This window comes from Engraulis encrasicolus, chromosome 13 (assembly GCF_034702125.1).
Source record: "Engraulis encrasicolus isolate BLACKSEA-1 chromosome 13, IST_EnEncr_1.0, whole genome shotgun sequence".
Taxonomy (NCBI): domain Eukaryota; kingdom Metazoa; phylum Chordata; class Actinopteri; order Clupeiformes; family Engraulidae; genus Engraulis; species Engraulis encrasicolus.
Genome location: NC_085869.1, coordinates 25,889,577 through 25,907,076, shown reverse-complemented (window position 1 = coordinate 25,907,076; position 17,500 = coordinate 25,889,577). Strand labels below are relative to the sequence as shown.

Genomic DNA, 17,500 nt, shown 5'->3' with positions numbered 1-17,500 from the left:
TACATTACATTGCATTGCACTTAGTTGACATTACATTAGACTTACCTGACGCTTTTATCCAAAGTCACTTCAAGGGACACTGTGCAGGAAATGGTCAAAAAAGGTACTGCAACTATGCTGCTCATTGAAACTGGGCTGCCTATTGCCAAATTCGATCTTTACATGAAAGTTTACTTAGTAATAAACAAATATTTTCTAGTATGGTCCAAGGACAGTCATTTTTGCAGCTAAAAATTGTTATTTTTGGAATTCAAAATGGCGGACCATGGAGAAGATCCCCCTTTTCATGTATGAAAAGTGCAATTTTTTTCAGTCATAATGAATACTTAGAATTTGATGGTGGTGGTCAGTATTCATGAAAAAGGTAACATTAGTGAAAGGGCAGCATGAATTCTGAAAATAAACAACTAAAAATCTCACACAGTGTCCCTTTAAAGATATTGCAGGGTATTGGTTACAGTCCCTGGAGCAGTGTGGGGACAGGGGCCTTGGTCAAGGTCACTTCAGCCATGGAGGGAGTAAGGATTGGTGGAGATCGGTGACCGAAAAGGGAGATGATACCGCAATGTAAATATTTCTTGATGCGGCCTCTCCTGTACCCCGTTTCGCGAAAGCATGGCTGGTAACCAGTTAGCAACTTACTAGGTTTCCAATGGGAAATTGCATTGCAACCAAGTAAGTTGCTAACTTAGTTAGCAACGATGTTGTTGAGAAACACACCCCTGAATAGTTTTGCCGTGTACAGACCAGGAGCGAACGGAGCGAATGAAGCGACGGAAGTCATTATTTCTCTATGGAGAGAACGCGACCTGCGCTACCAAAGCGAATTCGCCAGGAGCGAAGCTTCTTGCGCGACCAGAGCGAATTTTGACGATTAAACTAAATCTAATCGCAGGCGAATTCGCTCTGATGCTGTTCGGCGAAAACCAATCAGAACGTTCATATCTCCGAATGTCCCAGGCTGTCAAGCCAGAGGCATTATGTGATTAGCTGAATCAAACATGTCAATGCTGCGTCTGCAGCGAATACAGCGAATTCAAAGGCGAAACTTCTTCTGCTACCCACGCTACCAGGCAGCGTAGTTCGCTCTTGGTCTGGACACAGCATTTGGAGACAAGAAGGCGTGGCACTAAGTCCCTCTTTGCCTAGGGCCCCAAAATACATTGGGACGGCCCTGACTGCAGTGATGAGTGAGGCGCAGGAGGCCAAGTGAAGCTGAGAGAGAGAGCAAGGCTCCGTTCTCCTCAATGTTCTGGTGTACACTGTTCAACGCACTCACACTGGGAAGTGGCTCTTTCATGCTCCAGCTCAACTGTTCCCAGAGCAGAGGCATTTGTCTTTCATAAGCCACTACCAATCTCTCTTCTCCTTCTCTCTCTCTCTACACACACACACACACATGCACAAACACACACAAACAAAAGAGCACAAACGTACATGCGCACGCACACACACACATGCACGCAGGCACCCATGCACGCACGTATGCACACCTCCTTTCGGCTCTTCAGTCTTTGAAGAGGCCCGAAGTTCATGACTGTGCTGAGACTTATTTCAGCTTCTTAAGTCTGACACAACAAGCCAGGCTAGCAAACGAGAGAGAGAAAGAGAGGATAAGAGAGAGTGAGAGAGACAGAAAGAGATGGGGAGAGACATAGACAGAGGGAGAGCAAGAGCGAGAGAGTGAGGGAGGCGAAAGATAGAGAGAGAGAAAGAGAGGGAGAGAGAGGGAGAGAGAGAGAGAGAGAGAGAGGGAGACAGAGAGCAAAAAACACACTAGGCTCCATTATTCTTCCGAGCAAAGAGCGGAGACTAACAATTATAGAGTCCTAACTCTCTCCAGAGACTTTGGAACGGAGCAAAAGGTTTGCGAAGCAGGAGCCGAGGGGGCTCTCTCTCTCTCTATTCACTCTCTTCTTCTCTTGCTCTCTCTCTCCCTCTCTTGCTCTCTCTCTCTTTTCGCTCTCTCCCTCTCTTGCTCTCTCTCTCTTTTCGCTCTCTCCCTCTCTTGCTCTCTCTCTCTCTTTTCGCTATCTCCCTCTCTCTCTCCCTCTGTCTCTCGCCTCCCTCACTCTCTGGCTCTTGCTCTCTCTCTCCCTCTGTCTCTCTCCCTCTCTTGCTCTCTCTCTCCCTCTGTCTCTCCCTCTGTCTCTCGCCTCCCTCACTCTTCTTGCTCTCCCTCTGTCTATGTCTCTCTCCATCTCTTTCTGTTTCTCTATCTCTCTCTCTCTCTCTCTCTATCTCTCTCTCTCTCTCTCTCTCTTGCTCTGCTGCTTTGGCCCAAAACCATCTGACGCTTTTCCTTTGCAACTGCATTTCAACCTCTCAGGAGGAGGTTGAGTGACTGACTAACATCTGTATCCCACAAAGACCAGCAGACGACTCTCTAGAGGGCCTGTCTGTCTGGTGGAATATCTGTCTGTCCTTCTGTCTGAAGACAGTAAAAACCTAGAGGCACTCTGAGAGTGCAGACCTCCGCCAAGGAAGCTGTTTGATGGAACATTTGACTATGTTACACCGTATTTTTATTTTAAGCCTTTTTGTAGAGTTAGAAACTGGAATGTCAAAAGTCGCCATATCCCGCAATTCAATTTGCCTTCACTAGGGGCGTCCAGATTTGTAGACTAGCAATAAACCCCTTTAGAGTTTGTAAACAGGTATGACGTAATTTGGCTGCGTTTGCACCACCGCCTCAAAATCGTACATGCTCCGTTCACTTGTACAGAGACTCAACAGGTGTTTTTTCCAAAATAAGATAACGGATGCTTGCGCTAACCTCAGATATGCAGTGGGCACCACAGACATGGGTATTCCTGGCGATGTCATCAGTCCAGTCAGTAGTTTAATTTCTTGTAACAACAAACATCTCCTAGCTTCTGGAACAGCCTCTTCCCTCTCAAAATAGCATAACAAGTGTACTTTTCGGAATCTCTATTTTTTATCAACATACACGCTTCAGAATGGCAGTTTTTCTCTCTTTAGTGTCTGCACTGTCACCCAGTATTACATACAGAATCACCACTCCCGATTTTACCCATGCCGGCAGTTCTCCTAGTGGCCGCTGTCGAGGTACGGCTCTGAGCGCAGCAGCCCGTTCTTTCTGAATCGAGTCTGCACTCCCCCTAGAGTGCAGTACCACCCAGAAAAGTGGAGTCTCTCGTAATATCCATACAATATCTCTGGTGTGTTTGAGTCGACGATGCGCACGCATTCATGAGGACGTCGACTCTGAACGGGTCTATGGTGAAGAATGTTTAAAAAAGTCCTTTAAAAAGTAAAAAAGTCGGGGGCGCTGTGGCGCAGCGTGCTAAGCCCCCCACATTTAGGATTGCATGCCCAAGGGTTGCACCCAGGGTTCGAATCCAGCCTGGGTCATTTGCCGTCCCTACCCCACCTCTCTCTCCATATTCGCTTCCTGTCACTCTTCACTGTCCTATCCGAAATAAAGACGAAATTGCCCATAAAAAATACATTTAAAAGTAAAAAAGTCAGCACCAAAATTTAATCACTCGTTCCTTTGGTCATTTCCATCAACTCCACAAAGCTGCATCCAAAGCCGTTCATGAGACAGACAGACAGACAGACAGACAGACAGACAGACAGACAGACAGACAGACAGACAGACAGACAGACAGACAGACAGACAGACAGACAGACAGACAGACAGACAGACAGACAGACAAACAAACAAACCAATGAGACCAAAGACCTCCTTGGTGGAGATAAAAAGGCAATGTTAATTCAAGACAGATAGAGATGATTTAACATCTTCCAGAGTGTGTTTGATCCCAGAGTGTTGAATTAACACTGCATTTTTTTTTACTGTGTAGCTTCTGCACTGCACACTTCTTCATGCCACAAGCCTCACGTTTACATGAGGCTAAAGGTTCTCTTGTCCACTTTAACCCATTTTGTCCTAAGCTCTTCTTGGGTAAGGGTGCCCTCTGCCTATTGAATCCTAAATATCTCAGCCTCCGAAGCACATAAAAAAATGAAATAAGTTACATTTCAAATCTAGAACCTTCATTTTGCACTAGTATAGTGTTAATTCAGCTCTAACATACCCACATCTTTAAAGGCCAACTTCCGATAAAACTCAGTTTTACTCACTCCTTTCGAAGATCGGACGGTCACCCCAAGTTAAACTCACTTGCAAGGCTCTCATAGCGGTGCGTCAACTCTCCTGGCTGTGTTTCCCGGTGTTTCCCAATTTACATAAATAATGCAGAGAAACGAGCGAATCACGAAAACCTTTCTGTGTTTCGTCACGTCGAAAGAAGGCGTTGACCACAAAGGTTTATATCGACCCATTTATCTAAAAACATGTTGAGTAATTTTTTTCTGCTTGTTTTCAAAACAAGCAACGTCTGGTGGCCCGAAACATAGCTTAGCTTAGCTATCAGCTGGTTGCTACTCTCAGGTACACACACAGCACAAAGCCTCATACATAAAGCCAGCTCACTCTGGTTGCTCCGTGCCTGCAGCTCGCCTAGGGGTCGCTGTCGAAAGAGCACAGCCCTGAATGGAGCCTGCACGCCTCCGTTGGCGCCCCTATAGTGCAGTACCAACCGGGGAAGTGGCGACTCTGTTTCCCATTTCATTCTCTCCAAGAACTGGAGGACTGAGCCAATCAGAGACGCGTTTCTTCGAGAGCAGGAGGAGTGAGCCAATCAGAGACGCATTTCCACGAGAAACACGGAACACTCTCTCGTTTCTCCACAAGCCACCTTGCCAGCTTGCAAAAACGTCTTGAAACAAAGCAACCAGAACGTTTTTTAAAACAGGACCAACGCGTAACACATTCAATAACAATTGGGAACACGGCAATATTAATTAAATGACGTTGAGAGGCCATCTTTAATAAAACAGCTCAAATATCAAGAACTTGAATGCAGCGAATATGTCGCTCCAGGACACAATGGGTGAAACAAATATCCAAGATGATTTGTAAACTGGGGGTGAGTAAGATGTATTTTAAATGAAATGGAAGAAAAAGAGGGTTACAAACAATAATATGGCACACATGCACCCATGCACGCACTCATGACGGGCAGTCATGGGAAAGCTGTTAGGGCGTCAGACTTGTAGCCCAAAGGTTGACGGTTCGACTCCCAACCCACCACGTACTGTAGGTGGGGGGAGTAATTAACCAGTGCTCTCCCTCGTCTTCCTCCATGACTGAGGTACCCTGAGCATGGTAGCATCCCACAGCACTGCTCCTTTACGTTCAGCTTTTGCTGAAGTGCTGCACACTGCCTTGAACACCTTCGGCTGCCTAACCTTATGTAATCAGGGGGGCTGAGTGTTAGCTTTAATGGGGGTGGGATGGTGTGTTGCGAGATGACTGGGGCCATGTGTTTGAATGTGTGTGTGTGTGTGTGCCTGCATGTGCATATGTGTGTGTGTGTGTGTGTGTGTGTGTGTGTGTGTGTGTGTGTGTGTGTGTGTGTGTGTATGTGTTTGTGCGTGTGTGTGTGTGTGCGTGCGCATGAGTGTGTGTGCCTGCATGTATGCCTGCTGTGTGTGTGTGTGTGTGCTTACATGAGAGTGCACATGTCTACCTATATGCGTGTGTGTGTGTGTGTGCACCTATGTATGGTAGGTGCCTGTGTATGCATGTGTCTGTGCACACGTGTGTGTAGTTGAAGTTTCAGGGGATGTGGTGGGTGGTGGGTGGTTGGTGATGCTTCCTGTCACATTAAATCACAGAAAGATACTTACTGACACCAGTGCTTCCTCTGGGAGCCCAGAGATGGGGGCCCAGTGCTCTCTGTGGCCTTGTGCTCGAGTTTCCCTGCTCACTAAATCAGACGGGCTGATGTGGGCCTCACCGGACCCCTATATATGATTTATGGGCAGTCAGCATCTCACCTCTGAAGTACCACTTGATGACGGGAAAGGAGGTCACTTGCAGTGTTGCCAGATTGGGCTGGTTCCCGCCCAATTGGGCTGCTTAGGATGGCCGTGTGCGGGAAAAAATGGCATTTATCAGAAAAACCCGCCCAATTTTTGCCATAGAAATCAATACAATTGGGCAGGATTTTGTGCTCCTAGGCGGGTTTTGAACATTTTTTGGGCTGGAAATCATCAGCCTCATCTGGCAACCCTGGTCACTTGTGCGCTGAGCTCTAGCCTTCTTGATGCTCATAGTCCAGAGGAGCAATTCTTGAAACCGTAGTTGCTAACTATGTTAGCTACTTTGCTGTTTGCAATGCAATTTCCTGCTGACAACTACCCAAGTTGCTAACTAGCTAACAACTATGCTTTCGAGAAATGCACCCCAGGACTGTAGACAGTAGAAAACACGCTGGTCCACTTCAGAGAGACTAGGCGATGTTTTTCTGCTATTTTATTGTGGTGCAAGTCAGACAAACGCTTCAACGCAGTGTCGACTCTGAAGAAGACACACTCAGTCGAAACGTTAACACTATGTAACACTCAGCGAATACACCGGCCGCAACGAGATTCAAGCGACAGAGAATCGCAACTGTGAAGTGAGAGCGATACGAGTGATTTAAGCGACTAGAGTATGTACGTTATACATGGGTTCTAAATTTTGTTTATAACCTGACTGTGCGAACCTAGCTGCTCACAACTCAACCTCTGATTGTTGGAAACCGCTGTCGTTCAAAAAATTAGCTCACGTGGTTGGCTGCCAGTGTCTTGCCCCTCCTCATAACATCGTGTTGATAAACACTGAGAACCCATGTATAAGCAGAATGTGAACATTACAACATTCCCATTGCCTGAGGTGCCTGTCGCCGAACGCCGTCATAGCTAATTTGCATAATATTCCCAGGAGTTCAACTACAAACTGTCGCTCTCGTCGCGCGAATCGCCTCTAGTCGTCTGAATCGCTTTTGTCTCAATACAAAGTCCACTACTTCCGTCGCTCGCCTCACTCAGGTCGCGGCCGGTGTATTTGTGTGTTTAGAAGTGGACCAACTTGTTTTCTACTACCACCTGAAGATGTTTGGGGTAGACAGACTGCAGACTCCTTTACATACTTCTCAGCAGGACTTTCCGTGAGTGAAATCCAAAAGAAGTGTTGAGGTTTCACATAACACCAACTTTGAAATCGAGGGTGTTTTGTTTCCTGAACGGATGATGTGGAATCTATGAAGTGGAATCAATGCTTGAACAGCAGTCTTCCTCGAGAGAGTCTTCACAAAAAAAAGAACAGAGAGAGAGAGAAGTCAAGAAAAGAACACTGAAGGGGCCAAGAAAAAGAAAAAGAAAAAGGAAAGGAAAAAAGAGAGGTACAGCAGGAAGCTAAAAGTCACAAGACAAAGGCATTTTAATCCCTATCAGGGAAGCATTCCACTAGTCTGTCTGTCTGTCTGTCTGTCTGTCTGTCTGTCTGTCTGTCTGTCTGTCTGTCTGTCTGTCTGTCTGTCTGCTCTCCGCTCCACGCTGCAGGAACATGAAGCCCTCAGAGTGAGGTGCTGTTCGCCATCTCCCATCCTTCACCAACACCACATCCCTCATTCACACCAACCACGCTTCCAACCACATGCCTGACTGTCTTCTATTTCTATCTTTTCATATTTGAATAACGGGGTCTCAAACTAAAACACAAACACACGCACACAAATACACACACAGTCATACAAACACATGCCAACAGACACACACACACGCACGCACACAGGCACGTATGCATGAATGCACACACACACACGCACGCGCGCACACACACACACACACACACACACACACACACACACACACACACACACACACACACACACACACACACACACACACACACACACACACAATCTGATCAACTGGGTTTTAAAAAGTAGTGTGGTTATTACTTCTTTGCGTAAAGTACTTTTAAAGTAGGTTTATTTTTATATTAAATACTTTGCACCACATTTAACATGTAACTGTTGCTATAGCGAGAGCTACTAAACTGAGATTTTATTGTCCTTGCAACAGTGACAAAGATCTATCATGTCAGGCAGGCCTGTCTCAACCATTTTAGGTCTCGTAAAATCTCCAAAACAGACAATTTTGTGTTCTCCAAGCCGGTGCCTCTGCAGAGAGGGTGTCAGTGCTAGCTGTGTGGCTATAGCAGGCAAGGGAAAGCAAGGGTGCATTCCAATATGCACACTCCCGTCCTCCACCTGTGCTTGTGGTCTCGCCCCGCCTCCTGGCCCAGCCTCCTTGGAGAAAACAATAACGTTTCCCAGGTGTCAGCCTAACCAGAGCAATTTTTGGGGGACTATTTTTCTTTCACCATCCCAACTGCAAATGAGAAAATGACATTCGAATTGTGCTTTTGCAAGATATTGAATTCATTTTGTGTCGTCAGTGACATCATCAAGAGGTCACAAGCAGGCAAGTGAGCAAGGGAGGACGGAAGTCCGCAGATTGGAATGCACCTCGAGTGAGTAAGGAGGTGTACACAAGGCTGGATTAACACACAGGCAGGATATGGCTGCAGCCTACGGGCCACCAATTGTCCAGAGGAGGAAACAATCTATATAACTGGAGAAATGTAACAAGATGCTGTATTGATAACTTAGTCTGCCATGTCAGCTAAAGTTTCAAATTATATGAATACTCGTCTTGGGTTGGAATTGACACCATCTGTAATTTTGTAACAAAACTTACTTTCTGTGGGGGCCTACAGCAACATGTAGCCTAGGGGCCCCAGGCTTTCTAAATCCGGCCCTGGGTGTACAGCACAGTGCTGTATGTTTTGAAAGTTTAAAGCCATCTTAGTCCGAGACAACACGGCATAATAGCAGCAGTGCAGGAAACCTAAAGCAAAGGATCTGTAGTCCGTGTTATTTTTGGGCCCTGCTCGAGGCTGAAGAATGTCAAGCGAAGAACGGATACAGATGGCTGAGTTCTAAACTTGCAAATGATACGAGATTTATCCATTCTTCCGCCGTGCCAGAAAAATTGGAGGCTCAAACCGCTCTCCGTCTGCAGGACACACCATCCAAGTTTCCATTTTCCAGGAAAGACTTAATGATTTAATTGGCTTCACAGCGGAGGTATAGCGCTCACTCGCCGTGTGAATCCTCTCGTACAAATAGTATTTGATTTACATTCTGTTATACAGAAGGGAGGGATGGAGGGGGTGAGGTCAGCAGCAGCATGTGGACTAAGTTTTTACCTTGCATAAAGACTCGTATGTGAGGGCCGTATGTGCGTCTGCTGTAACAACAGCTGAAAAAACAGGTAGAGCTGTTCGAAGATTTCTTTCAAAAGAGCTGCCTTGCTGATTAATTATCGGCTTGACTTTCCAACGGCTGGTTTGCCTAACCAATCGTTGCTGTTATTGGCTGACTCCTCGCATACCACTTTTACAGCATAAGCAAAGCCGTGTGTGAGTGTGCCTTCTGTGGGCTTGGGCTTTTTTTTTTAACTCAAGCCAATTTCATTACATTGTAAGGGTGGCCTGTAGAAGTAGGTGCAATGCCCTCGTGCTGAGTCCAGTCCAGAAGCCGTCCAGTCCTCCAGTCCATTGCTATTCTCTCACACATCTCTAGGAGGCAATGATGAAACACGTGTTGGGAGTCCGTCCTGCTGCACAGATGAAAGGGCACAGAGGTTCACGTTCAGGTGCTAAACATGGTCCGTCGACCCTGACAAAGCCTCTTCAGACCTCAGACCTCTTCAGACCTCCCCGGCCTCTGTCATTGACTGCCTTGTAAGGACATGGCCGGTGAACTCTGCGGTTCCATGTCTGCTTCCCAATGGGTCCTGACATAGTGTCTGGTACTAAAGACAAAGCAGGCTGCTCCCCCATCTCCCTCTCTCTGTCGCTCTCTTCTGTTTGTTTTCTCACTGTCTGTCTGTCTATATGTTTTCTTTCTTGCTTCACCCTTTTTTTCTGTCTCTTTCATCGTCATCTTCCATGCTGGCTTTTTGTCTTTCTCTCTCTCTCTCACACGCTCTTTCTCTCTTTCTCTCTCACTCTCTCTCTCTCTCTCTCACACACACACTCTCTTTCTCTCTCTCTCTCTCTCTCTCTCTTTCTCTCTCTCTCTCTCTCACACACACACTCTCTTTCTCTCTCTCCCTCTCTCTCTCTCACACTCTCCCTCTCTCTCTCTCTCTCTCTCTCTCTCTCTCTCTCTCTCTCTCTCTCTCTCTCTCTCTCTCTCTCTCTCTCTCTCTTCTCGTCTCCATGTCTCTCCATCCAGCCACTTCCCCAGCTGGCTGGCTCCAGGCTTCAGCGGGCAAGTCTAATGGCAGCATTTATTATTTCAATTTCCTCAGCGTTACCCACTGCTCACTGGGTAGGATACCACAAGGCCCCGCCCGCAGCACAGCGCAGCTTACAGGGCTGGACTGGGGGAGAAATAGGACCCAGGAACTTTTTGAATTAAAATAGACACAAAATAGACACAAAATAGAACAATATTGGACAGACAAAGTGCTGATATTTAGTTTACTTTGGACCTTTGTTTGATTTGTTTGATTATGTTTGGAAAGTCAACCGGACCGTGTGAATTAAACAATAACAACAACTTTACTTCACCTCTCCGTGCGTGCTTATATTGGATTGTGCGTCGGTCACCTACTTGTCCCCTGCCTCATGGCGTTTACTGGATTCGCCATTACAGGGGGCCCTCATAATTAGTAATGCAGAACTGACTCACCGGTGGGCCCCGCACCCTTGTGGGCCCCTGTTTTCAGAAATGTATTTCTGAAAATAGGGGGCCCACGAGGGTGTGGGGCACACTGGGAAATTCCCGCTCTGCCAGGTGGCCAGTCCAGCCCAGACCAGCTTATCCCAAAATCTCATGGCTGAGATGAACCCAGAACTTTTGAAGGAGTAATATCTAGCAGAGAAGATATTCGTCCCAAAATATCCTGAGAAAAAAAGACATGATGTCATAAAAAACGGACCTCACGTTGTTTTGTTCTCAGGGGTTATAGGGGTGGGAGGCTTTCAAATTTCAGATCACTCCCGTTTCTGTTTTTTTTTTAATGGCTTCTGTCTGAAATGTGAACACGGGGAATACAACAGTGACATTATCTGCTGTGGAAATAGTATTTTAAAAGGGGACTGATTGCACATCCAAGCACGTCGTAAAACCATGCCATAATAACAATATGATTCCGAATGAAATGCATTTCACACTTCCTGTTAACGAGAGAAGGGACAACATGACGTGTGATGTGTAAGGCCTCGTGGGTAATTTTAGTGGCCAGGAGACTGAGGTGAGCGCAAGGTGACAGGGGGGCCCTTGCAACCCAAAACAGCTTGTTTTAATCACGGCACTTATACTCCAATCATATACACAGAGCTGGGCAAAGGACTTGCTGACCCCTTGCGCTTCAAGGCCTATCGCTAACGCGCCAGGCTAATAAGCAGGGCAAATAGGACTCCGGAGCCAGCCTAAAACCATGGCCAGGGAACTCGATATGAAAGAATGCATCTTGGTTTTCCAGGTCAACGTCTTGATTATATGAGATTTCAGACGGAGACAGACACGGTTTATGTCTGCGTGATTACTAGGAATGACCATGGAGAAAAGGTTCTCACAAACCTGCCACAATACAAAATGCACAAAAAAGTGCATCTTTGTTTTCCAGGTGGAGGTCTTGATTGTGCAGGATTTTCACTGTATGTTTTCTGCTTGCGTGATTATTCGGAAAGGCCAGACAGACAAGGTCAGTACAGCTTCCTCAATCTCTTGACAGGAATTTCTGTAACATCCATCCATCCACGGCTGGACTGTGACAAAAAAATCAGCCCGGGCCTTTTTTAGCCAATATCGGTCCACCAGGCATTGAGAGAGATTATGAAGCCTGTGACAATTTTTAACCATCTATTATGAGCCAAAGAGCTAAAGTGAACATGTAAATCTGACTCGGAGAGGTCAGCAGTGCTGGCATGAGGACTGATACCACAACATTAAGGGGAGAACCAGGCCAAAATCATTGTCCACCGGGCAAATGCCTTGTATGCCTTATGGCCAATCCAGCCATCCATCTGTCCATCCAACTGTGAAGAGACTTGCTGCTGTGAGGATGGAGGTGGCTGAAGACAGAGACATCTAGTCAGCAGAGATTTGTTGTGGTTTGGGATAACGCCTGTCACAGAGGTCCGTACCGTACGAGCGAGGAGTTTGCAGCTGCAGCTCTAAGGACCTGTGTCAGCTGTGCTATGCGTGTGTTGATGGATTACTGCACGGGGCCTACCAGGCCCCATGCCCAGGGGGCCCTGAAGAAGCCCAAGCCTCTAGATTTCCAGTCATACTTGGGTTAAAATCACACTTTTAACAACTTCATTTTCAAACCTGAACCCCCAACAACATACAACAACAACAAACTGAATCTTTTTGTAAACTAGCAATAATAATGAAAGGGGGCCCTTTCTTGTTGTCTGGCCCAGGGGCCCATAGAGTTGTAATCCTTCCCTGGTGCTATGCGTGTGTTGATGGGGAAGAGGAGGAGCCACATCACCCCACCCCAGGGGCCCCAGACGGAGAATTCAGCACCTTCATCACCTTCACTCAATGTGCAATCTGATGTGACAATACACACACACACACACACACACAAGTACACACACACACACACGTGCGCGCGCAGGCACGAACGCACACACACGTGCATGAACATACTCACATGCAAGCACATATGCAGTGCTCACATGCAGACAAACAAAGATAGACAGACACACAGAGGTGGGCACACACACACACGCACACACACACACACACACACACACACACACACACACACACACACACACACACACACACACACACACACACACACACACACACACACACACATTATGAGGCATATGAGCTAGCAGATGTGTTTGGCAGGTTTACCGTGATCCACTCAACACTCTCTCACACTCACTCAGAAATATATAGCCCCCATCAAATTCTTGAAGGACTCAGCATTTTTTTCCCCCGGAAAGGTTAAGTCCTGTCACATAGAGAGTGTTGAGAGACTGAGGTCCCTCCCCATTCCCCAATGCCCACCACCATTAGGGCTGGGTAAAATAATCGAGTTAATCGATAATCGATCGAATCGAATCGAAATTCACATAATCGATTCACAGGGCACAAAATCGTTTTTTTTTGTTCTTTTTCTTTTTGTTCTTTTTGTTTAATTTAGGTCTATGGAAAAAACCCAGTACCCATTATTACAAATTAGCAATCTGTTGACACTGTCAAGCCACAGCCTGTTGACATTTTTATAAAAAAAAATAGGCAACAGCATCTTTTGGGGGAAATCCTGGCACCAAGAAGGGAACAGATTGAATCGATTCGGAATGAATCGAATCGAATCGAATCGTGATTAATCGATTCAAAGCCCTAAGAATCGAAATCGAATCGATACAGGAACATGGCTGCGATACCCAGCCCTAACCACCATACCTTTCCATCCAGACGGGCGGTGCCCCCCGGGCTGACTCGGGCGTTGCGGGGCGGGAGGGTGAAGGCTGGCGGGTCACTGCTGCTCGGGGAGCCCCGGCCCAGACCCAGACTGGTCTTAGAGATCCGGCCCGTGCTCACCAGCTGCACATCCCCCATCTTCCTGCTGAGAGGAGAAGAGATGAGAGGAGAGGAGAGGAGAGGAGAGGAGAGGAGAGACAGGAGAGGAGAGGAGAAGAGAGGAGAGGAGAGGAGAGAAGATGAGAGGAGAGGAGAGGAGAGAAGAGGAGAGGAGCGGAGAGCAGAGGAGAGGAGAGGAGGAGATAGGAGAGGAGGAGAGGAGAGGAGGAGAGAGGAGAGGAGGAGAGGATATGAGAATAGAGGAGAGGAGAGGAGAGGAGAGGAGAAGAGGAGAGGAGATGAGAATAGAGGAGAGGAGAGGAGAGGAGGATAGGAGAAGAGAGGAGAGGAGAGGAGAGGAGAGGAGAGACAGGAGAGGAGAATAGAGGAGAGGAGAGGAGGAGAGGAGAATAGAGGAGAGGAGAGGAGAGGAGGAGATGAGAGGAGAGGTGAAGAGGAGAGGAGAGGTGAGGAGGAGAGGACAGGAGAGGACAGGAGAGGACAGGAGAGGACAGGAGAGGAGATAAAGAGAGGGGAAGAGGAGGGGTGGAGAGGAGAGGAGAGGAGAGGACAGGACAGGAGAGGAGAGGAGAGGAGAGGATAGGACAGGAGAGGAGTGGAGAGGAGAGGAGTGGAGATGGACAAGAGGCATGGAATAAATGTAGCTTCTCTTGTTTGGGCAGGGTCAGCCAGCACCCCTGCAGTTCAACACATGTGTGTTTGTAAATCATACATCAGCAAACACTGAGACAAGTTTCCTGGAGATCAACAGGTTTTTCCACAACCAATAACAAACTTGTATTGTTCCCCTCACCAGCAACTAGGCAGTAGCAATTTGACTTGAATGTTTCCTTGAAAAAAGGAGTTGTCTGCAATACCAATGTCTCTGTGAGAAGAAACCGCCCAGTTTCTCATGGCTTACTGCAAACATAGCCCCATAGCTTCGCCAGCCTTTCCAATATCCTTAATTCCGCTTTGCGGTATGAGTTTTCAAGGCCAACCCCCTCATCACCGGACCAGGCTTTCCTCAAGATAATTGGATGCTTTACGTTAAAGCCCCCGTGAACAGAGAGAGAGAGAGAGAGAGAGAGACAGTCTAGGAATTCACTGGCTGCAATTTCGCCTCAGCCCAGCGGTGCATGATGTGAGATGGCATGTTGGCTGTATATTGGTCCAAAAGGTCATGACCCCCGGGCCGGTAAGATAGCCGTCTTAACAGGCTTATATGCTTAAGGGTAACATACCCCTGATTCTATACCGTTTATTGACCATATTTGACCATCTTTGTCTAACGACTCACATATTTGCATAAATCTGTTATTTATCTGTTAATCTCTGCTATGCAGTTTGTGATACTATTATGTTATATTATAAGCACAGGGTTTACCCTGATCCTGAACCACCATTGACTATCTTTGGCCTGTTTGACCAACATATATATTTGCATCAATTCACTGTACATGTCGTTTATAATACCATTATATTATTTATACTATGATAATTGGGCATATTTATGATACACAAATGGATTTACAACACTGGAGAGGTCAGTGCAAATGGAATTAACTTATCGTGTTTTACTCAACACCTGGCACGCTCCACTTTGACTTGTGGCCATATATGTTGAATTCCTTTCCTGCTTCAAGATGTTATGCAACGTTTTCCGAAGAATGCACTGATGTTCGATGAACCTTACACAGTCCAGACTTCAGCTTCAGCCCTGGCATCTTATTATTGGAAGAAATGTTGTTGCACATTTGCTCAAGGTCTAAAAAGATCTACTTTGGGAGCAAAATATCTTTGTTCATTCAAATTCTGTTGTATCACATGCATAACTTGACTGCATGCAAGATATTGCATTCATAAAAAGTTGAACCACGGTGCAACATTTTGGACGTGATTTAGAGGAGACCTCGCCTTCACCCTGCCCAACCTTGCCTGTGAATTTCAGCAAGTCTCCTACCATACGCACTGTACAGTATCTGTGTTTAGTGTTGGAACGCACTCAACCAACTCAGGGTAAACATGGGGCCTCCGGACCACATCCCCGACCCCCCACCCCCCCAACCCCCCCTGCACCCTCTCACCTCGCCTCTCCTCTCCCTCCCCATGTCCCCACAGATACCCACAGCACACCAGCGTGTACAAAAACACGCCTGTTTCCGCCGTCAAGGGGCCAAGCAGGGGCGGATCTAGCCATTTTTGGGGCCCTAGGCAAAATATCAACACGGGGCCCTATAAAGGCATTATATAGACATAACATTCTGTGTTTTGGTGCTATTTAAGTGTTTTGAGTTACATATATCTTTCATTACTTTGCACAAGTGACAAAGCCTACTCTTTTGTGCGTTTACTGCATCTGGTGAGACAGTTGGGGCCCCTATGGAGGACATATTTGGTCGGGGCCCTAGGCATTTGCCTAGGTTTGCCTAATGGAAAGTCCGCCTCTGGGGCCAAGGGAGGGCCAATCCAGCCAGCCCGCCGGCAAACTTTTCCAGTCCTCACCTTGTGTGCCAACAGCCCACTTTTCTCACTCCCACCTCTCACCCCCCTCGAGCAGCCACCCCTCCAACCCCTCGAGCAGCCGACCCCCCCTCCACCCCTTACGACCTAGTGCACTTTCAACACTCTATCTTTACCCACATATACAGCCAGTTCTTTCACTTGTGTGTGTGTGTGTGTGTGTGTGTGTGTGTGTGTGTGTGTGTGTGTGTGTGTGTGTGTGTGTGTGTGTGTGTGTGTGTGTGTGTGTGTGTGTGTGTGTGTGTGTGTGTGCGCGCGCTATGTATGTCCCCTTTGTAAGTCACTTTGGATAAAAACGTCTGCTAAATATACTGCAGTGTGTGTGTGCATGCATGTGTGCGTGTGGGCACACTTGTGTACATGCGTGCATAGTGCGTACTATGTGTGTGTGCACTGCTGTGCATGCATGTGTTTGTGTGTGTGTGTGTGTGTGTGTGTGTGCTTGCTTTCGATCTTACAAAGTACTTCACTCTTCACTCAACAGATTTGCAGCTGGGAAGATTAAAAACATTGCCACTGCAATTAGCCTCCCATTCTCTAGTGAGAGTGTAGTGTAGGCTACTATATACAGTATGCTGTGGCGATCGGCTTCTGACGGGGCATGGGTTCCATGTGTCTCCATTGCTCTCATGCACAGCTCTCCCTGGCTGGGTTGCCAGATGTGTCTGACAATTCAAAGCCAAAAAAAATGCTCAAGAAAACGCTTGATGGCACTAAGTCCTGCCCAATTTATTTGAACCAAATTATATTGATTTCTATGGCCATGAATCTACAGAAAAAGCCGGCCCCAATGCCCCTTTGAGACGACAGCCATCCTAAACAGCCCCAATTGGAGGTGAAACCGCCCAATCTGGCAACACTGCTCCCTGGCTGGCCTGTTTCCCATTGAAGGGGCCGTGATTGTGTAAATACAGCTGTGTGTTTGATGTGACCTTCCTGACGCGCTGCTGCTTGGTCTGTGGTGCTGCTTGGAAGAGGGGCTACCGAGCATGGGGCCCTCTCTTTTGGAGTCAGCCAGTCAGGGCTTGACACTGGCACCTGCCAAACCGGCCAAATGCTGGTAAAACTTGGCTGTGGCTAGTAACAATTACAGTGCCACTAGCCAATGTGGCAGGTACCTTATTCAACGGTATGACACATCAGAATAGCATTTATTCTGCATTTTACGCCTTGTGTATCAATTGTTTCTATTTACGTTCAAGAAAAAGCTCAGTTCCTCAGTTTTTATTTGTTTGATTTATTTCCATATAAAAAGCTATGCACTCACCTGATTGCTTTTAACACCTCATCTTCTGAGGTTAGATGAACAGCGTCATGATAAAGAAAAAAAAGCAATATCAAATTTGTGGCTAGTAGAATAGCTGGATGGCTAGTTACTCAGGAAAACCACTAGCCACATGTCAGGCAAGCGAAAAAGTTAGTGTCAAGCCCTGCAGCCAGTCAGTCAGTCAGTCACTGAGACTTCACTCAGTTATTTTCCTTTACGTTAC

General features: G+C 46.9%; 1 protein-coding gene across 2 annotated transcripts in view; it reads right to left on the bottom strand.

The window, feature by feature from the left end:
* The window catches only part of mylka (myosin, light chain kinase a), a 96,976-nt gene that overhangs the window by 69,399 nt on the left and 10,077 nt on the right, over positions 1–17,500 (bottom strand). The window contains exon 2 of one of the 2 annotated variants that reach the window (XM_063213549.1): positions 13,371–13,530. In XM_063213549.1, the coding sequence (XP_063069619.1) occupies positions 13,371–13,530 (160 nt within the window). Of the gene's footprint in view, positions 1–13,370; positions 13,534–17,500 lie in introns of both variants that reach the window. The other variant, XM_063213547.1, reaches the window with a different exon arrangement.